General features: G+C 39.8%; 1 protein-coding gene across 1 annotated transcript; it reads left to right on the top strand.

The window, feature by feature from the left end:
• The first annotated feature begins 486 nt into the window (after positions 1-486).
• Positions 487-15,906, top strand: znf512 (zinc finger protein 512). Its single transcript, XM_036147177.1, has 16 exons — positions 487-580; positions 3,649-3,785; positions 3,888-3,943; positions 4,087-4,145; positions 5,835-6,397; positions 6,561-6,650; positions 7,161-7,259; positions 7,504-7,628; positions 9,557-9,643; positions 10,050-10,148; positions 10,241-10,408; positions 10,541-10,738; positions 12,171-12,272; positions 12,894-12,956; positions 13,173-13,271; positions 15,002-15,906. Exons 2-16 carry the CDS (start codon positions 3,686-3,688, stop codon positions 15,593-15,595), a joined length of 2,502 nt encoding a protein of 833 aa, XP_036003070.1. The 5' UTR covers positions 487-580; positions 3,649-3,685; the 3' UTR covers positions 15,596-15,906.
• The last annotated feature ends 1,263 nt before the right edge of the window (positions 15,907-17,169 follow it).

Raw genomic sequence — 17,169 nt, forward strand, 5'->3', positions numbered from 1 at the left:
GTTCATTAAAAAGTGTTTATTAATTGTCTTAAACTATTTCCACAACCCTGAGCCAGCAACAAGTTCATCAGAAAGGGATATTTCCTTACCTGTTTATAACTATGACGACCTTTCAAAAAAAAAAAGGGGGTTTCCTTCCTTTTCAAGTTCTCTGGGGTGGGGGGGTCAGCAGAGGCCCTCAGAAGACAAAAAGTCCCCTTGCATTTGATACTTGAAGTTTTGCACTTTACAGGAAAAACATATTTTCTGCCACCCCCCTCTACCCCGCTGGAGTTTTCCTCATTCAGCGCTTTGCATCGCGGCGTGTCCTACAGCCCCTGAACGCAGCAGCAGATGCGGGTCTTATTTGTTCCGTCCAGCAGGAGGAGGGCGTTCCGCCCCGCAACTCACGCATCCAGCGGCTGCGCTGCTCCGTCTGTAGGCGCAGCCTGAGCCTCGGCTTCTCCAGACCAGGGATCGGGCCTTTCCCTTGATGCTAGCCCGCCCGGTGGCTGCTCTGCCGGGGGAAAGGCGACCGGGGAGGCCGGGCTGGAAGACATGGAGGCTGGGCGTCCTTGCAGAGGGAGGGAGCTGTAGGACGGTAGGCTCTCTGGCATTTCTTCCTCCGTTTAGAAACAATGAGAGGCGGTCAGGAGGGGAGCCTCGGTATGAGGGGACATCAAGCTTTCCACGCAGCCTGCGTGTGTTTTGAAACCTTTTTGGGGGTTTTCCCCTCTCTTTTATTTATCCACCCAGACACAGATGGTGGTGGCTGGAGATCTGTCTTTTTGATTTACACAAATGGCTGGTTTACTGTAAAACGTCATGCACTTCTCTCTTTTATTAATTTGTTTAATTGTTACTCGTTTCTTCTACATTTTTATTTTATCTCCGTGTTGTTTAAAGGGAGCAGACAGTGGAGTCATGCGCACATGCAGCACAAACAGCTCACATGTCAAATATGATGCAAAATGCCCAGTGTGAACCCAACAGGCGCTGAAACTGGATCATCAGGCGTTCATGATTCATTACAACTTTTATTTTTAATAGGAACATCAAACTAACATATGGCTTCTTAACTGTACTAACATTTGCATATGAATAATTTTAATTTCTGAACTACAAATGAATTGATTTGAGGGGGAAATCTGATGAATATTGAGGGTTTTATTTTTTCAAAATGTCCTTTTAAAAATGCAGAGTTTGGTTTCCATACAAATTGTATTTTAAATCAAGATGATCCTCAATTTAACTGTGTATAAAACAAAGGGACTTGCAGGAAATTAAAAAGCTTTATTTTTGTAATTAAATATTTTTAGATAGTCAATAAACTTTGTATCTCGTCTTTCTTTTTTATTGTTGCATAAATGCATCGTGATCCCAGTAGCCACAGGGGGGCATTTAATAAATCACAGTAGGTTTTTAATTTGGGTTGTTTAAGAAGTTAAAAGAAAACTCATCATATATTAATCCCTTTGTGTCATCTTGTTGTTAATTAAAATCATGTATTTGTGAAATAAAATAATTGTGGAATAAAATACTTTCATAAAAGGATGAAGTCTTTATTTTCTATTTTAATGGGAATTACCATACTATTATATCTAAAATGTATAATAAATATTGTTATTAAAATACTTGCATTATATTTGTAACTGAATTTGTTATTTTTTGTGGCAAACTTATACCATACAAGTTTAAAACTAAGGCATATCAATAACTCATTTTAAATGCTAAGATAATGCTTTAATGATTGTTGTTAATTGTTGTTATTTTATGTAACTTTTAAACGAGACCACCAGTTTCAATGAGATTACTTGTCTAAATAAAAGTAAATAATAATTAATAATTATAATTTCCAACATTTGTGTTGTTCCTGTTTTTATTATGTTAATGACAACTTAAAGTCACATTTTAAAAATAATTTTTGGGTTTATTGTTCTGATCATAACAGTTCAAGCAGGATTTTGAAATTGCTCGGGCATCCAGAAATTTTAAAGTAAAGTTTTCTGTAGTTTAGAGGAAAGTTTAGATGAATATCTGTCAGTGGCTGCAGCAATGCTGTTTAAAGGTGGAGATCCTCAAGGCTTCATCCTTGGACCTGACCTTTTTTTTTTTTTTTGGATACACATGTTGCATTCGAAAGATTTTGCTCCTTTCAGCTGCCTGTCAGTGACATTTCAATAAATCTTCCCAACCATAGAAGTTGTTTAAAGGCTTTATTAAACTCAACTCATTGAATAGTTAACCCTGATTTAAAAACAACAGGAGCGGACCAAAGTCACTGAAAGGAACTATGTAATTATTCTACACAACACAATAATATTACTCTCCAAAAACATCAAGCCAGATATTGACTGTAATTTGTTTAAATAATTAAATAAATACTGTACTGGACTTGGAATCTCTCTATTGAATTAACCATTTTGTTTGTAAAGGGCCATGAAATGATGCGTTGGGAGTTGGCATTATATACATAAGCTGATTTGAAATAAAAAAAAATAGATAAATAAGTAAATAGAAAGTGAGAAAAGTGGAATGTCCAGGTCAGGCTGGAGTAAAAGCCAAAGAGAAAAAATATGGCTTACAAGTGCCAAGAATTTGGCCAGATTTGATGCTTAATGAGTTTAGCATAATCACCTCTGAACCCGGCCCAGAGACCAGAACCTACGCATCCTGGCTGGATGGATGTAGGCATTTAATTAACACACTGAGCTGCCAACCCATTAAAAACTGTAAAACAAAGAAACACAAATCTAAAAATTGGGCTGTAAATAAATCAGAAGTTTTTATCTGGATGACTTGGTTGCATTCCTAAACCTTTTACTGCATGTAGTTTTGTTCACAACCTTTGTGTCATTTGAGAAAGACAAAAATAATGTGTTTTTTTTATTCTTTTCTAAAAAAAAAACACTTTGTGAGATCTTTACATATTATGCAAAATGCTTTGATGTATTCTTGGTCTCTCTCCACCTGCTTCCTATTTGTTACAGGATTTGTTTAATTGTTAACGTTTAAGCTTATTAAAGATCTGGACCTATCTTATTTTAAGGCCTTTTTGCATCGTTATACCTGAGATCACACAGCCAGGTGATGATCCAGGATCCAGACAGAAAGTAGAGCTGATTGGAAATGTGTAGCTGCTGCTCCTAAAGTATGAATTTATGTACCAATCCATAACAGAAGCTATATCTCCGTTTAAAGACCACCTTTAATCCCTGATATTTGGCTGGAGGAAAGGGTGACATCTTGACTTTGTTTTTGTGTATTTTGTGCAAAACGTGTTTATGACGTTGCTTCTCTTTAATTTATTTTTCATACCTTCATTTTTGCTTTTCTTATTATTTCTAAGTGATTACTTAATTCATTCATTATTTATTTCATGGTGCATATGCATCATTTTTTCATGTAACAATATAATTACAGATTCACTCTAAGATTTAATGAGTTTTTCTTTCACAAACTATATTCTCAGCATCAGACTTTATTTAAATAAAGTTTTATTGTGTGGAAAAGATATTCTCCCAGTTCCTGTCACATCTTAGCAGCAACAGAGGCAGGAAACGACATTTTCCATAAAAATTGATTTCCAGAAATGTCTCACTTAATAAAAATGATTAAGTCCATGAATATTTTTTTTAGTTCCTTAACTTATGTCTTTTTTTTTGGCAGTGCTGATTTCGTCTGTGGAGGGTCTGGCTCTCCTAGTATGGACCCCGCCCACTTCGGTGGGGATATGTCGCCTCTGTATGTGCCGAGGAAAAGGAAGCCTGTCCAGTCCCAAGCCAGGGGTGCACCTCCATGTCCAGGTGAGGAGAGAAAAAGGGAATCTATTTTTATATTTCAATATATAGCCAGCAGTGTTGAGCCAACTGTGCGTTCTTTCTGCTTTTATCTGATTAAATCATCAGCTGTTCAGAGCTTTCCAGACAGACGTGGTGAACTAAACACCTTGGAGTATCCAGAGGTGAGAAGGACAAAGCGCTCACATCCTGTAGCTTTTATTAAATTACTTCATAGATGTTGGATTCTCTGCTTTCTGAGTTTGTACAGCTGTCCAGGTTTCCTCCTCACCGTTTTATCGGAGTTGTCTTTGTTGTTTTATTGTAGAATGAATCGTCTCAAGATCAAAATGATGTGAAGATGAAGAGAACTTCCAGCAAAAAAAGGTAGGAGAAAGCTCAGCCTTTTGTGGATTTACTGTATGTTTGTTTCTTGTGTGTGAAAGTAATGACTGTTCTTATTTCTAATGACTGTTCATCTTTCTGCCATGCATGGTGGCCTCTACTCTAAAAAAGCGCTGCATGTTTTAAAGTCGGAGCTATTCAAAGCAGAGAAAACTCGTGCAATTTCAACGGGTCATAATTTACGGAGAATTTCAATTCAATTCAATTTTATTTATATAGCGCCAATTCATGAAATATGTCACATCAAGACACTTTCCAAAGTCAAATTCATTCAGATTATACAGATTAGTCAAAAAAGTTTCCTCTCTAAGGAAACCCAGCAGGTTGCATCAAGTCTCTCCAAGCAGCATTCACTCCTCCTGAAAGAGCGTAGAGCCACAGTGGACAGTCGTCTGCATTGTTGATGGCTTTGCAGCAATCCCTCATACTGAGCATGCATGAAGCGACAGTGGAGAGGAAAACTCCCCTTTAACAGGGAGGAGAACCTCCAGCAGAACCAGAACCAGGCTCGGTGTGAACGCTCATCTGCCTCCACCCACTGGGGCTTAGAGAAGACAGAGCAGAGACACAGAAAGCACAGAAGCTCACATTGACCCAGGAGTACTTTCTATGTTAGATGGTAATAGAGGATGATCTGCCTCCCCTGAAGATGTCACAGATAACAGAACGCCAGACCAGGTGTACCTTCTATGAAGAAAAAAATGACAGAGAACAAAAAAAAAACAAAAAAGGTAAAAAGCTGAAATAACAACTAACAATGCAAATTGGAGAACAGTAGGAGAACTCAGCAGAGTGAGAGATATAGACCCTGATGTCCTCCAGTAGCCTAAGCCTATAGCAGCATAACTATAGAGGTAGCTCAGAGTAACATGAGCTACTCTAACTATAAGCTTTGTCACAAAGGAAAGTTTTAAGATTAGTCTTAAAAGTAGACGGGGTGTCTGCCTCACAGACCAAAACTGGGAGTTGGTTCCACAGGAGAGGTGCCTGATAGCTAAAGGATCTGTCTCCCATTCTACTTTTAGAGACTCTAGGAACCACTCTAGAAACGAAATGCTGCCAGAACATTTCTTATTTTGATATTACTGTAGCTCTGTTACACTAAAGGTCTAATGTTGGGATTTTCTGCCATATTTCCCGCCTGTGTTAAAAAAACAGTGCATGGTTTGATTTTTACTGGACCACTGCAGTTTGTTGGAAAGCAGTTTTAAAGTACTGAAAAATGTCTTAATGAATCCATTTCAAGGCGCTAGACCTTCTTTCAAGAACATCTTTGAAAATAATCTTCATCAATAACTCTGCAACTTCTCAGAGGATCTTGAAGTTTTTTCTTAAGTTTCTCCACAATTCAGCTGCTCTTTGACACTTTTAATCCAGACACTTCAACAGACCAAATGGCCTACCTCTGTACATTTTGTCTGACCTTAAAACGTATAAAATGTGTATTTTCTTAATACAGATGGTGAGTAGCTAAAGGTCATGTGAAGAAATAAAGAAGCAGAATCAATAAAGATCTTATGGCTCATTATCTACTGTACGGCAGGTTTCCCTGGGGCTAAATTCCTATGTTCTGTCCATCTAACTGTGGTTTTGTTATTGTCTTTACCAGGTTTAACTGAAGAAATGTGTAGATGTTACATATCTTGCATATATATTTTGTTTTCACTCCAGGTATGAGGACCTCCAGAATGTTTCCCTGGGACCTGTGGACTATCCGACCCCCAGCTGCTCTCTGATGGGACCAGATGGCATGGCAAACGGCTCAGATGAAAGCTCTGTAGACGTGCCTCCAAGACAGATGGGGAAGGATGTTTGGTGTGAAGCACCAGAGGTGAGCCAGGAGCAGCGGCGTCCTGAGGAACAGACCTGGGACCCCAGCAGGGAGCGAGGTCCCGAAGCCTGGACTCCAGGCAGGAAAGAAGCCCCGGACCAGGTCTGGAGCGCCGGTAGAGACGCAGCGGGACGCTCCAGCCAGGAGCAGACATGGATCCCTGAAGGAGATGGACCCAATCCTGGACCAGAGCAGGCTTGGATCACGAGACAGGACCGAGGTCCTGAGACGGGATGGGGGGTGGGGAGAGATCAGAGCCAGGATCCGGCCTGGAACGGTGGAAGGGATCCAGGAAGAGACAGAGCGTCCACAGCACCAGAGCAAGGGTGGGGAAACGGCCAAAGTCAGGACGAGCAAGCCTGGAGCGAGTCAAGCAGGCAGCGGGCGAACGTCTGGAGACCTGGTAATCACTCCGTATGTTTCTCACCTGTGGCGAAAGCTTGCATGCACAAATAAAACTAGCTTTATATTACCAATAAGTCTCATTCTGTTGTTTTATTTCTGGTCTGTGCAGAACTATTTAAGTCATTTTATATTTACATGTATTTTAAAAATGTATTCCAAAGACTTGAACTTGAAGAAGGTCCAAAGAGCAGAAGTGGAGCCAAGCCCTGCTGTAAATAACTTCCTTCCACCACCAGAGGGCAGCGAGTCCTGTAGGTTCCCTTCTTTTCCATCAGGTTTATTTTATTTTTATGTTGTACCATTTTTATTATTACTTATCCTGTTGCACTTTTAGAACTTCTCTAAAATGAGAAGAGCATTACAAATAAAATGTATTATTATTATTAATAATAATAACAACAACAACAATAATAATAATAATAATAATAATTATTATTATTATTATTATTATTATTATTATTATATAGTTTTAACTTTCTATCTGATCAAAATAATAATAATTAAATAGTTTTAACTTTCTATGTGATAATAATAATAATAATAATAATAATAATAATAATAATAATAATAATAATAATAATAATAATATAGTTTCAACTTTCTATCTGAGACTTGAGTTCACAGATACTTTTTTAAACACAAACATCAGTGAAAAAGAGTAAAGTTTTAGGAAAGCTATGTTTGGACTTTTTTTTAAACATATCAAATCATAAATTGAATGCTCTAACGATGGATATTGTTTTATTTGCCTCCATGTTCAGATGCAGTCAGTGTTAGTAAGACCCCAGCAGCTCAGATGAATGAAGATCAGAAAGTTTTCATTCCTCCAATCAAAAAGGAACCTCCGACCTATCCTCCAGGTGAGAACAGCGTCTTTAACAGCTCAATTAAAAATAATGTTATTTTTTGATTAGTAATAAAACAAAATTTCAACTGTTGAACTTAATCCCAGATGCAGTCCAGCAGTTTCAGAAACAAACTTCATACTAAAGTGTTATTTTTTTACAATTAGAAGAAAGATTTTGTTTGAGTAAAACAGGTAACTAATCAGATATTTACTCTGTGGTAGTAAAACAGGTCATTCATGATTTACATGGTCCCCAGGAAGCCAAGAGGAGCGCTGGCAGCTCCAGATCGTGGCCAAAGGGAGAATCACGTGTCCCAAATGTAAAAGTGTGAGCCGGAAAACGGTGGAAGGGCTGAAGAAACATATGGAGAACTGCAGACTGGTGAGTACCCTGACAAGTATTCACACCAGCTAAAATTATGTCCCATTGCAACCAAAATGTTCAACGTATTTTATCGGGATTCCATGTGATAGACCAACGTTGAGTACAATATAACTGTAATGTGGAAGCAAAAGGATACAGTTTATTATTTGCTAATAAAATCTGAAATGTGTGGCATGCTTTTTTATTCAGCCCCATGATTCAAAATTTTTTTGAATCATACCCCTGGAGATTTAATGTCATTAAGAACCTTACATTTTAGTTTTTTTGCACTTGCTGCCATTATTTGACAGTAAGCTGACTGGAAATGGAGTTTGAAAGTGAGGGGAAAGACCTGTAGCAAAGATCTGAGGGCCAGGACTCGAACCCGGGACGGCCGGGTCAAGAACTGAGGCCTCTGAACACATATGGGTCATATGCTTCACCCCTACGCCACCACTACACCAAAGAAGTTTACTTCTGATAGGAAATGATGTGGACATCTCTCAAAATATATAAAAACAATCTAAAAGTAGTGTCGGTTTGGAAAAACAAAGTAGGAAATTGCATGTTGGAAGTTATTATTATAAAAATCTTTATTAGCCTTTCAGCTTCCCAACCCTTCTGATCATGTCTCGATTTATTTTCCCATGCTGGTGGTTTGGTGACGGTTGGAAGGTCTCCTTACCGTCATCCTAACCTTTAACCTCCACAGATTTCTGACTCAAAGTGTGACTTTGAGTCAGAAAAACTATGTTGGTAAATTAAACAGATTATTTCAACTTAAATCTGTCAGAGTTCCGAATTGTTTTGGGTTTAACTTGTGGATACTAATGCTTTTGTAGCTCAAACCCATTTAAACTCATTGATTTGTACGTCTTGCCACATATAATTATTTAGGGTTAGGTCTGTGCTTTGACTAGGCCATCCCAACATGTGGGTACGCTTTGATGTAAACCCCTCCGTTACAGTTTTGGCTGCATTTATCCAGTTATTGTCCCGAACAGTGACCCTCGCCCATAGTCTCAAGTCTGTTGCTGCCTCTATGTTTTCTTCTAGGATTCTTCTGTATTTTGCTCCGTCCATCTTCCCATCAGCTCTGAACAGCTTCCCTGTCTGTGCTGAAATAAAGCATCCCCGCAGCATGATGCTGCCGCCACCTTGTTTCACTGTGGAGATGCGATGTTAAAGGAGATTTTTAGTTTTTCTTCTTTAATCAAACACATAGTATTACTTATATTGGTCAAAGAGATCCATTTTGATCTCATCTGACCAGAGTGCGTTCTTCAACATGTCCACTGTGACCCCAACGTGGATGGTGATAAGCACCAAATTGGACTCACTTCCGTAATGACCAATTTGTTGAGTGCTTGCTTTGTTTTGTTTTTTTGGATTATTTCAAGTCGCAAGTTCTCCATCCAGCTACCGATCAACTCTGACCAGCTTTCATCTCCCTACTGAGGAGAAGCGTCCCCACATGATGATGCTGCCTCCGCCATGTTTCACAGAGGGCATGATTAATGCTTTCATCAGTTTAGGTGTCTTTGGAGCTTTACAGATGTCCCAACCTGTTTACATTTTCAGACTCTGTATTGAACAGAGCTTTGTGTGATGTTCAGATGATGTTTTTCATTATGTTTGTGTTATCTTATAATTTTTCCTTCACTTTATAATTATGCATCATTTTTGCGTTGGTCTCTTATATAAAATCCCATTAAAATACACTGTGGTTTGTGGTTTTATTGTGAGAAAATATGGAAGAGTCCAAGACGTGTGAATAGTTCTTCACAGCACATGTAGTTAAATACTACAGCATGTAGTATTTAACTACATGCTGTGGGTTCCCCCATAAAGTATGACCAAATTTATACTCCGGTCTTGGTACTTAGTGTGAAGCATTGAGCTCGTTCAGAATTTGCTGTCATTTAAAATGTGCCGTCAATCTGCAGCAACCTTTTACCTGTCAGCACTGCGGGAAGCAGCTGAAATCCTCGACGGGGATGAAGTATCACATCATGGCTGACCACAGCCACCTGGTGAGATTATTATCTACGTTCTCTTTATTTCTGCTGCGCTCTTTGCAGGAACGTTGGCTCTTTTGAAGTAAATAACCATATTATTGGCTGATATTGTCTTGATTTGTTTTGCATTTACTCCTCTGTATTACACACTCAGAGGCCCGGCACGGTAACCTAAAGCTACTGAGGCTTTTCATCATTTGGAATCCATATGTAAACTCCTAAAAGCAAGCCTTCATGCTTGAATTATGCAGCCTCGCTTTATTTATCCGTGTTTATGTTTAATTTGTTGAATTTTTTTATGTTAGAGTTTATAATTCATAGCTTGGGGCTCCTTTGCCGCTGGTGTTATTTTTAAATGTGGCGTAATATCTGCAAAGCTGATAGCTGACATTAACGTAGGCCTGCTCTCTTCTTTTGAAAGCCATCGACTGATGACTCCAAGGACCTCGACGACCGAGCGATCAAAGACAAACTGCGAAAAATCCTGAAGAGACTCGGCAAACTGAAATGCTCTAAAGAGGCGAGGCATTGATCGTCCTGCAGTCTGGTCCTAAAACGCCTGGTGTTTTAAATCCATAAAAACACCTTTTTTTTTTCCTTCCTCCCCCACAGGGCTGCACAGCTGCCTTCACCAGCATCATGGGCTACGTGTACCACATGAAGAAGTGTGGGAAGGAAGAGTCTGAGCTGGAGAAGTTGCTGCTGTACTGCTCCCACTGTGGAAAAACGTACAAATCCAAGGCTGGTCTGGAGTACCACCTGAAATCAGAGCACGCTCCTGTGAGCTACCTGTCTCATATTTGCCCCGCTAACGTTATAGACCCGCACTAATTTATCAGTTCTGGTTGTATCGATACTATCTAAGAAGCTCAAAGCCGATGTCCCACTTTGATTTCCGCACCCGCCTTTCAGACGCCGCAGAAGAGCGAGGAGGACGAGGCCCTGAAGGCTCAGAGGGAGGCAAACCCAGAGAGGACGCCCAGCGGCAGAGTGCAGCGAGCGTCTGCACAGGTGGCCAACTTCCACCTGGCCGAGATCGCCAACAACGAGCTGCCAAAAGACTGGCCTAAAAGGAAGTTCCCGTCGGACCTGGTGCCTGATGATAAGAAGGCAGGAGACATGTTTTTCCTTTTATTATTATTATTATTATTCCTTTATTTAACCAGGAAAAGTCCCATTGAGATTAACAATCTCTTTTTCAAGGGAGTCCTGGCCAAGATAGCAGCAAAAGATTACATTACAAATTACATTACAGTTTACAATAACATCTATCTAAGTTAGAATTTCATAAAACAGTTACAAACCATGGATCTCATTTCCAAACTTTTGAGCAATCGTTTAAAATGTCAGATCGGAATCAAATCCTTCAACTTCCAGTCTTTCTGAAGATTGTTCCATGCCGTGGGGGCAGAGTACCGAAAAGCTGTCTTTCCAGCTTCAGTGTGGATACTAGGTACAGACAGAAGCAGAGACTCTTGAGAACGTAGAGAATACAGTCCAGCCGCTCTTGGTTGAATGAACTCACAGAGGTATGAGGGGAGCAGACGCAGAATACCCTTATAAATGATCATACACCAGTGAGTGAGTCTACGAGTCTCTAATGCTGGCCAGCCCACACGTATATAAAGTTCACAGTGGTGTGTGCGAGGCTTACAATTTGTGATAAATCGTAGGGAGGCATGGTAAATTGAGTCTAACATTTTTAAAACCTGATCTGGGGCATTAATATAGATTAGGTCACCATAGTCCAGAATGGGTAAAAACGTTGCAGCTACCAGTCTCTTCTTCGACTTAAAAGAGAAACAAAGCCTATTCCTGAAGAAGAGGCCAATTTTCAGTCTGAGTTTTTTAATCAATTGTTCAACATGAGGTTTAAAATTTAGATTTTCATCAATTAAAATTCCTAAATATTTAAAAGATTGAACCCTTTCTATTTCTGACCCATGCAAAGTGATAAGAGGATAGCGATTTTGCAATTTTGTCTTTTTTCTTGAAAATAGCTTCATTTTACTTTTATTTGAATTTAAAAGAAGATCTAATTTTAAAAGCCTGTACTGAACCAAATTAAAAGCAATTTGTAACGTAAAGACACACGCACTAGGGTTTTTTCCAAAACTGTAAAAAACCATGTCATCAGCATAAAAATGGTAGTTAGTGTCTATAAGATCCTGACCAACATTGTTCACATAGATAGTAAATAGTAGAGGCCCCAAAACGGAGCCTTGGGGCACTCCTTTAGTTAGTGACAATGAATTAGAACAAATTTTATCTGATTTGACACATTGGGATCGATCAGTCAGATAATTACTGAACCATCCAACGGCTTGTTTAGAGAGTCCAATTTTGGTCAATCTCTCTTCAAGTAAATTGTGGTTGACAGTGTCGAACGCTAAATCAATGAAAAGTGCAGCACAATGTTGTTTATTCCTTACCTCCCTGTATATAAATAAGTCTTACCGATGATGAACCTGCAGGTTATTTTAACACATAGAGTGAGTCTGTGGCTTTGAACACCTTTTTATGATGTCGTTGCCCTCTCCAGTTGAAATATGCCCGCCCGGGCCTGCCGGCGTTCAGCCAAGAGGTGCTGAGGAAGTGGAAGAATGAGGTGAAGCTGCAGAGGAAAGTCCATTGCCCCAACCAGGTAGGGCAAGCAGTGGTTGCTTTTATTTGATGTTTCGCTTAGTAATGGTACAACAACTCTTTAAGCCGTATTCCTGACTGAGCACAGTTTATCTGATTTGAAATAAAATTGTGTATTTTCTGCACTCTATCTCAAGCTGCTGTTAGGCACTGCTCCCTAGTGTCCAGACTTAACACACCTTATACCCGTTCTTCAAAAGTTGTATCTAATCCGGCCGTCCGGGCCACAATATGACTGGAAGAAGTAAACTTCTTGATACAAGATCTATGATAAAACCTTGAATGCAAACTAGAGTAAAGAGGCATCAAAAAAAGAAATTCTGGATGAAAATCAGGATAATATGAAGTCAGATTGTGCCGTGCAACCACTATGTTATTTCACCAGAGGAGCAAAAATCAAAAGCAGGGCAAAGGGAACCCAACATGGAGCTTGTAAAACATATTTTTGGTACTTCCATCCTGTTCGGGCATATAATTGATCATGTTGTTATTATTCACAGCGAACAAAGTGAGAAGTATTACTGTCAGAACTTTTACTTTGTCAATTTAAAAAATTCTTAAATTTCAGTTTGGTGTGTAGCCAAATGTGAAGTGCAAATGATGTCCTTTATTCTTCCAATAGGGCTGTGACTGCACATACACCAGTGTGTCAGGACTGAAAGCTCACCTGGGACTGTGCACAAAGGTACGCCATCTGTTCTGGGTTCAGACCATTTCCTACCAATTAGAAGACATCTTAGAAATCATTTTTGGGGTTTTAGTTAAAATACATCAGACAGCTGACAGCTCGTACATTGAATAGTTGGTGTGAGATTGATTGTTTAGCCTCTTTAATGACCTGTATGCTTAGATATTGTGACTGTAATCGATCATTCCAATGTTTGTTTCCGTCCTTTCTCAGGGTGAATTTGAGGCCGGGAAATACAGATGTTTGATCTGCAACAAGGAGTTTAACTCTGAAAGTGGAGTGAAATACCACATAAACTCCGTCCATTCACAGGTAAAGATAAATTAGCAAGGTTCTAGCTTTTGTTCCTTTACAGTTATACATTATGCTGATGACACCACTGTATTAATTTATTCCATCTAAGCCGTTGATGAGGTAGGCTGAACTACACTGATGTACATCAATAAAATGTGCCTCAATCAGTTTAATAATTCTGACCAATGAACAATTTAAAACAAATTTCAAAAAGCAAGAAGATTATGTCTAGTTCTTCGGTTAAGATTTATTTAGCATCAGTGAAATGAATTATGGATTTTACTAAACCAGGGAGAACTAAAAGTAAAGGCAATCAATAATGATTTGATTATTAATCAACGACATAAGGTCAGTTTTCTAGAGATTGTTTTGAGTAAAACAAAAATACAAAGTCCTATAAATAAGAAATCAAGAAATGATTAGTCTCTATGGAGTTAACAGAAGCAATAAGCAGAATTTTCACCACTAGTTGGATTGTCTGTAGACCCGGCTTGTAAACAAGAGACAGGAGAATAACAGAGAGATGGGCTCCATCCAAATACGACTTTTAGGTAACAACTTTATAGCCAAGGTGGAAGTGCGTCAGCGGTCGCCATATATGCTATCCTAATAGTGCAGTCAGGAAAGAAGGAGCTTCTTTAGCATAGGAACCTCGCAATGTCTCTTAACGGCACTAAGGAGCTAAAAGGAATCCCATGATCCTTTGCGTGACATGACGCATAAGCACAGCCCACCTCCCGGAAGTTAATGAAAATGTCCAGAAAGAGAGAGCGCACTTTGTAGTTCACTTTCAGAAAGGCTGTAGCCGTGGATTTGACCAGAATGATCGATGTGTGTTTCTGTCGCTTAGTGACGTCAGAGTTAAAGGCTGTCCAACCCCATGAAAGGTCAATAACAGGAGCTATAATTAGACGTATATGGATGGAGCCATGGTGTGTGACATTATACCATATTCCATACTTTAAGTTCTTCTCATCACTATTTTTTTTTTATTTCTATCTAAAATAATGAATTGTTGCTTATTGCACCTTTAAATAAATGAGCTGGTTGCCTAATCTCAACATTAATTTGAGGGGAAAATGAAAAAAGGAAGAAATTTGGGAACCACTTTAGATTAGTCTGCTCCCAAACCAGAACCAGTCCAGTCGAACTTGCTGACTATGGCTCAGTGATTAGAGTAGTCCTCTTCCAGTTGGAAGATGTGGGTTCAAGTCCAGCTTCCCCTTGTCACATGTGCCCTTGGGCAATGCACCTATAGACATTTTAGCGTATGAATATGTGTACTTTGGAGCAGGGGTTCCCAAACTTTTCAGTCTGCGATCCCCAAAATAGCAGCACCAAAGACTTTTATCCCCCCTTTTTTTTTGTGGAGGTTGTGGGAATAAAATCATAATATTATGAGAATAAAGAATTTAGGGTTTCACACACTAATAAATAAAATATTTCTGTTTTCTAGTTTCTAGTGTAGCAAAATAACATTAGTCATACGTCATTCTGAGAATATCTATTTTGAGAATTTAAATTGATCTAAAGATTGATATTTTAAGAATGGGGAGGCCATCAGCTTTGAAAAAAAGTCTGTTAAGGAAATGTTGAGGAAAAGCGGTTCTTGAGGGTGAAAGAGCAGATTTAATGTTTATGCTCACTGCTCAGGGCAGATGGCAAAACGTTAAATCCACTCAACTCCATATGGTTGCTCTGCTTGAACATGTTATTTTATCCTCTGTCTTTGCTTTGTGTCCCAACAGGACTGGTTCGTCACAAACAAAAAAGCTTCCAAGAAGTTTGAGAAGTTCCTCAAGAAGCAGACAAAAGAGACGGTGCACGCGGACAAGCAGACCGCGGATCAGTACCACTACCACCACCTGCACCAGCAGCAGCACCAGCAGCATCACCATTACCACCAGCAGCCCCTGCAGCATCCACTGCAGCCTCTGCACCACCTGCAGCACCAACCCCAGTTCCTCCACGCTGAGCAGCACAGCCTCCACCCACAGGATGACCCCCAGCTTGAGCAGCCGGAGCCCCACTACACTCCTCTAGAACCTCCCCCGGGACCACTGTGGCTGGACATGGACCGCAAGGAAGCCGTGCCGGGACCAGAGCACATTGACGTGCGCATGATTGACGCGGTCAAGACGGAGGAGATCGGCGGTGAGATAACGGAAGTCCAAGGGAGGATTAAGGGCGAAGCCATAGGAGAGCCGGGGATGATGGACGGGGGACAGACGGACTGCTTTCCTTTCAGCAGCGGCGAGGAGGAGGCGGGGCATCGCCAGATCAACCACTGGAACCTGAAACGACCCGGCCTCATGGAGCCGCACGCTGACGCTGCAAAATGACGGCGATGCGCTTCACAAGAACCTGCATCAGCTGCCACAATAAAAGACGCAACTGACGGGTTTCTCCTGCAACAGATTTAAAACCTGCAGTGCAGAAAAAATGCGACGGCAGCCGAGGATGCACTGCAGGCGGGATGGTTTGGAGGTGAAAAATGATGAAGGACGCCAAGCATGAAGCTGTGGATTTAACACTTTGTTCACTCTTGTCTGTTGCTAAATGTAGTCACATCGTTTATCTGGGCGTTTTCACCAATTTTGTTTTTTAGGTCCAATTCTTTTTAAAAAAAACTTCCCCGTCTTTCTTCCAAAAAAAGTTAAAAAACAAAACAACTGGACTTTTTTCCGAAGTTTGAAGACGTTTCGCTTCCCATCCAGGAAGCTTTCTCAATTCAAAATGTCTGGAGTAGTGTGGAGTTCCAAGCTTTATAGTATTGCCCAACAAAGGCCTTGTTATGGCTTAGGTGACATGCATATTAAACCGAAACAGGTCCAACCCTTAGTAATGGGAAGTCGTTAAGGTCGTTCTTGGCCTGGCTTACCTGTTTCGGTTTAATTTGCATGTTATCTACGCCATAACAAGGCCGTTGTTTGGCAGTAATATAAAGCTTGGAACTCCACACTTACTCCAGACATTTTGAATAGAGAAAGGTTTCTGGGTGGGAAGCGAAACGTCTTCAAACTTCTGAAAAAAAAGTCCAGTTATTTTTTATTTATTTATGACCTGGATGACTGAGAATCTTCACCAGCTTCCTGTCTTTCTTGTTAACCATATCAGGTGAAGTTAGTTTAACCCAGGAGGAGGATGTGATCGTCATTTGTTTGACTTTGTTGCTTAGTTTGGTTTTCTCTGAGAACATCTTTGTGCCTCATGAGCGTGATCTGTCTGATCTCACTTTATTTTTATTTAGATTTTATTTTTATTTACAACTGATGGGCCCTTTGTGGCTGCATCATGAAGAAACTTGTAGAGTCAGATGGAAGGAAGGATATATATTAAAGTAGCACACTAACTTAGAAACTGTGTTTCCAAAAGTTAAATGCCTTTCTCTAATGTGTGAAGCTGTTACAGATTTATTTATAGACTTCTACAGCCTTTCATCCACCAACAAATGCGTTCATCCTGTGTGGACCTCAATGAAAAAAAAAATACGTTAAGCTTTGTGCTTCAATGTTTTCAGTGTCAAAAGCACAAAAACAGATGAAATGTGATTAGTTTTGTCCCCATTAGACGACGTCTAAATCTACAAAAACAAGAGTCTGAGGACTTTATTGATCAGAATCAGAAAAATTATGTTTGTTTTTTTCTCAACACAAACCACAAAAACCTTTAGACGTCATGAGGACTCTGGAAGGTGACTCAGATGAAGGGAAAGAATAATTGAATTGTTTTCTTATGGCCTCTCTCCTAATGTATTCATAGATAAATGTTCATGTTCTCTGCAATTTACATGATTATTCCAGTCATTTCTAGCTCCAATGTTTAGGAGAGATTTTTTTTTTCCAGCTGAGGAATTGTATTAATGTGTTTTGTTCTTGGTTTCTGCCCTTTGCACACTTCTCTTCAAACCAAACAA

This window comes from Fundulus heteroclitus, chromosome 15 (assembly GCF_011125445.2).
Source record: "Fundulus heteroclitus isolate FHET01 chromosome 15, MU-UCD_Fhet_4.1, whole genome shotgun sequence".
In the NCBI taxonomy this organism is placed as follows: Eukaryota; Metazoa; Chordata; class Actinopteri; order Cyprinodontiformes; family Fundulidae; genus Fundulus; species Fundulus heteroclitus.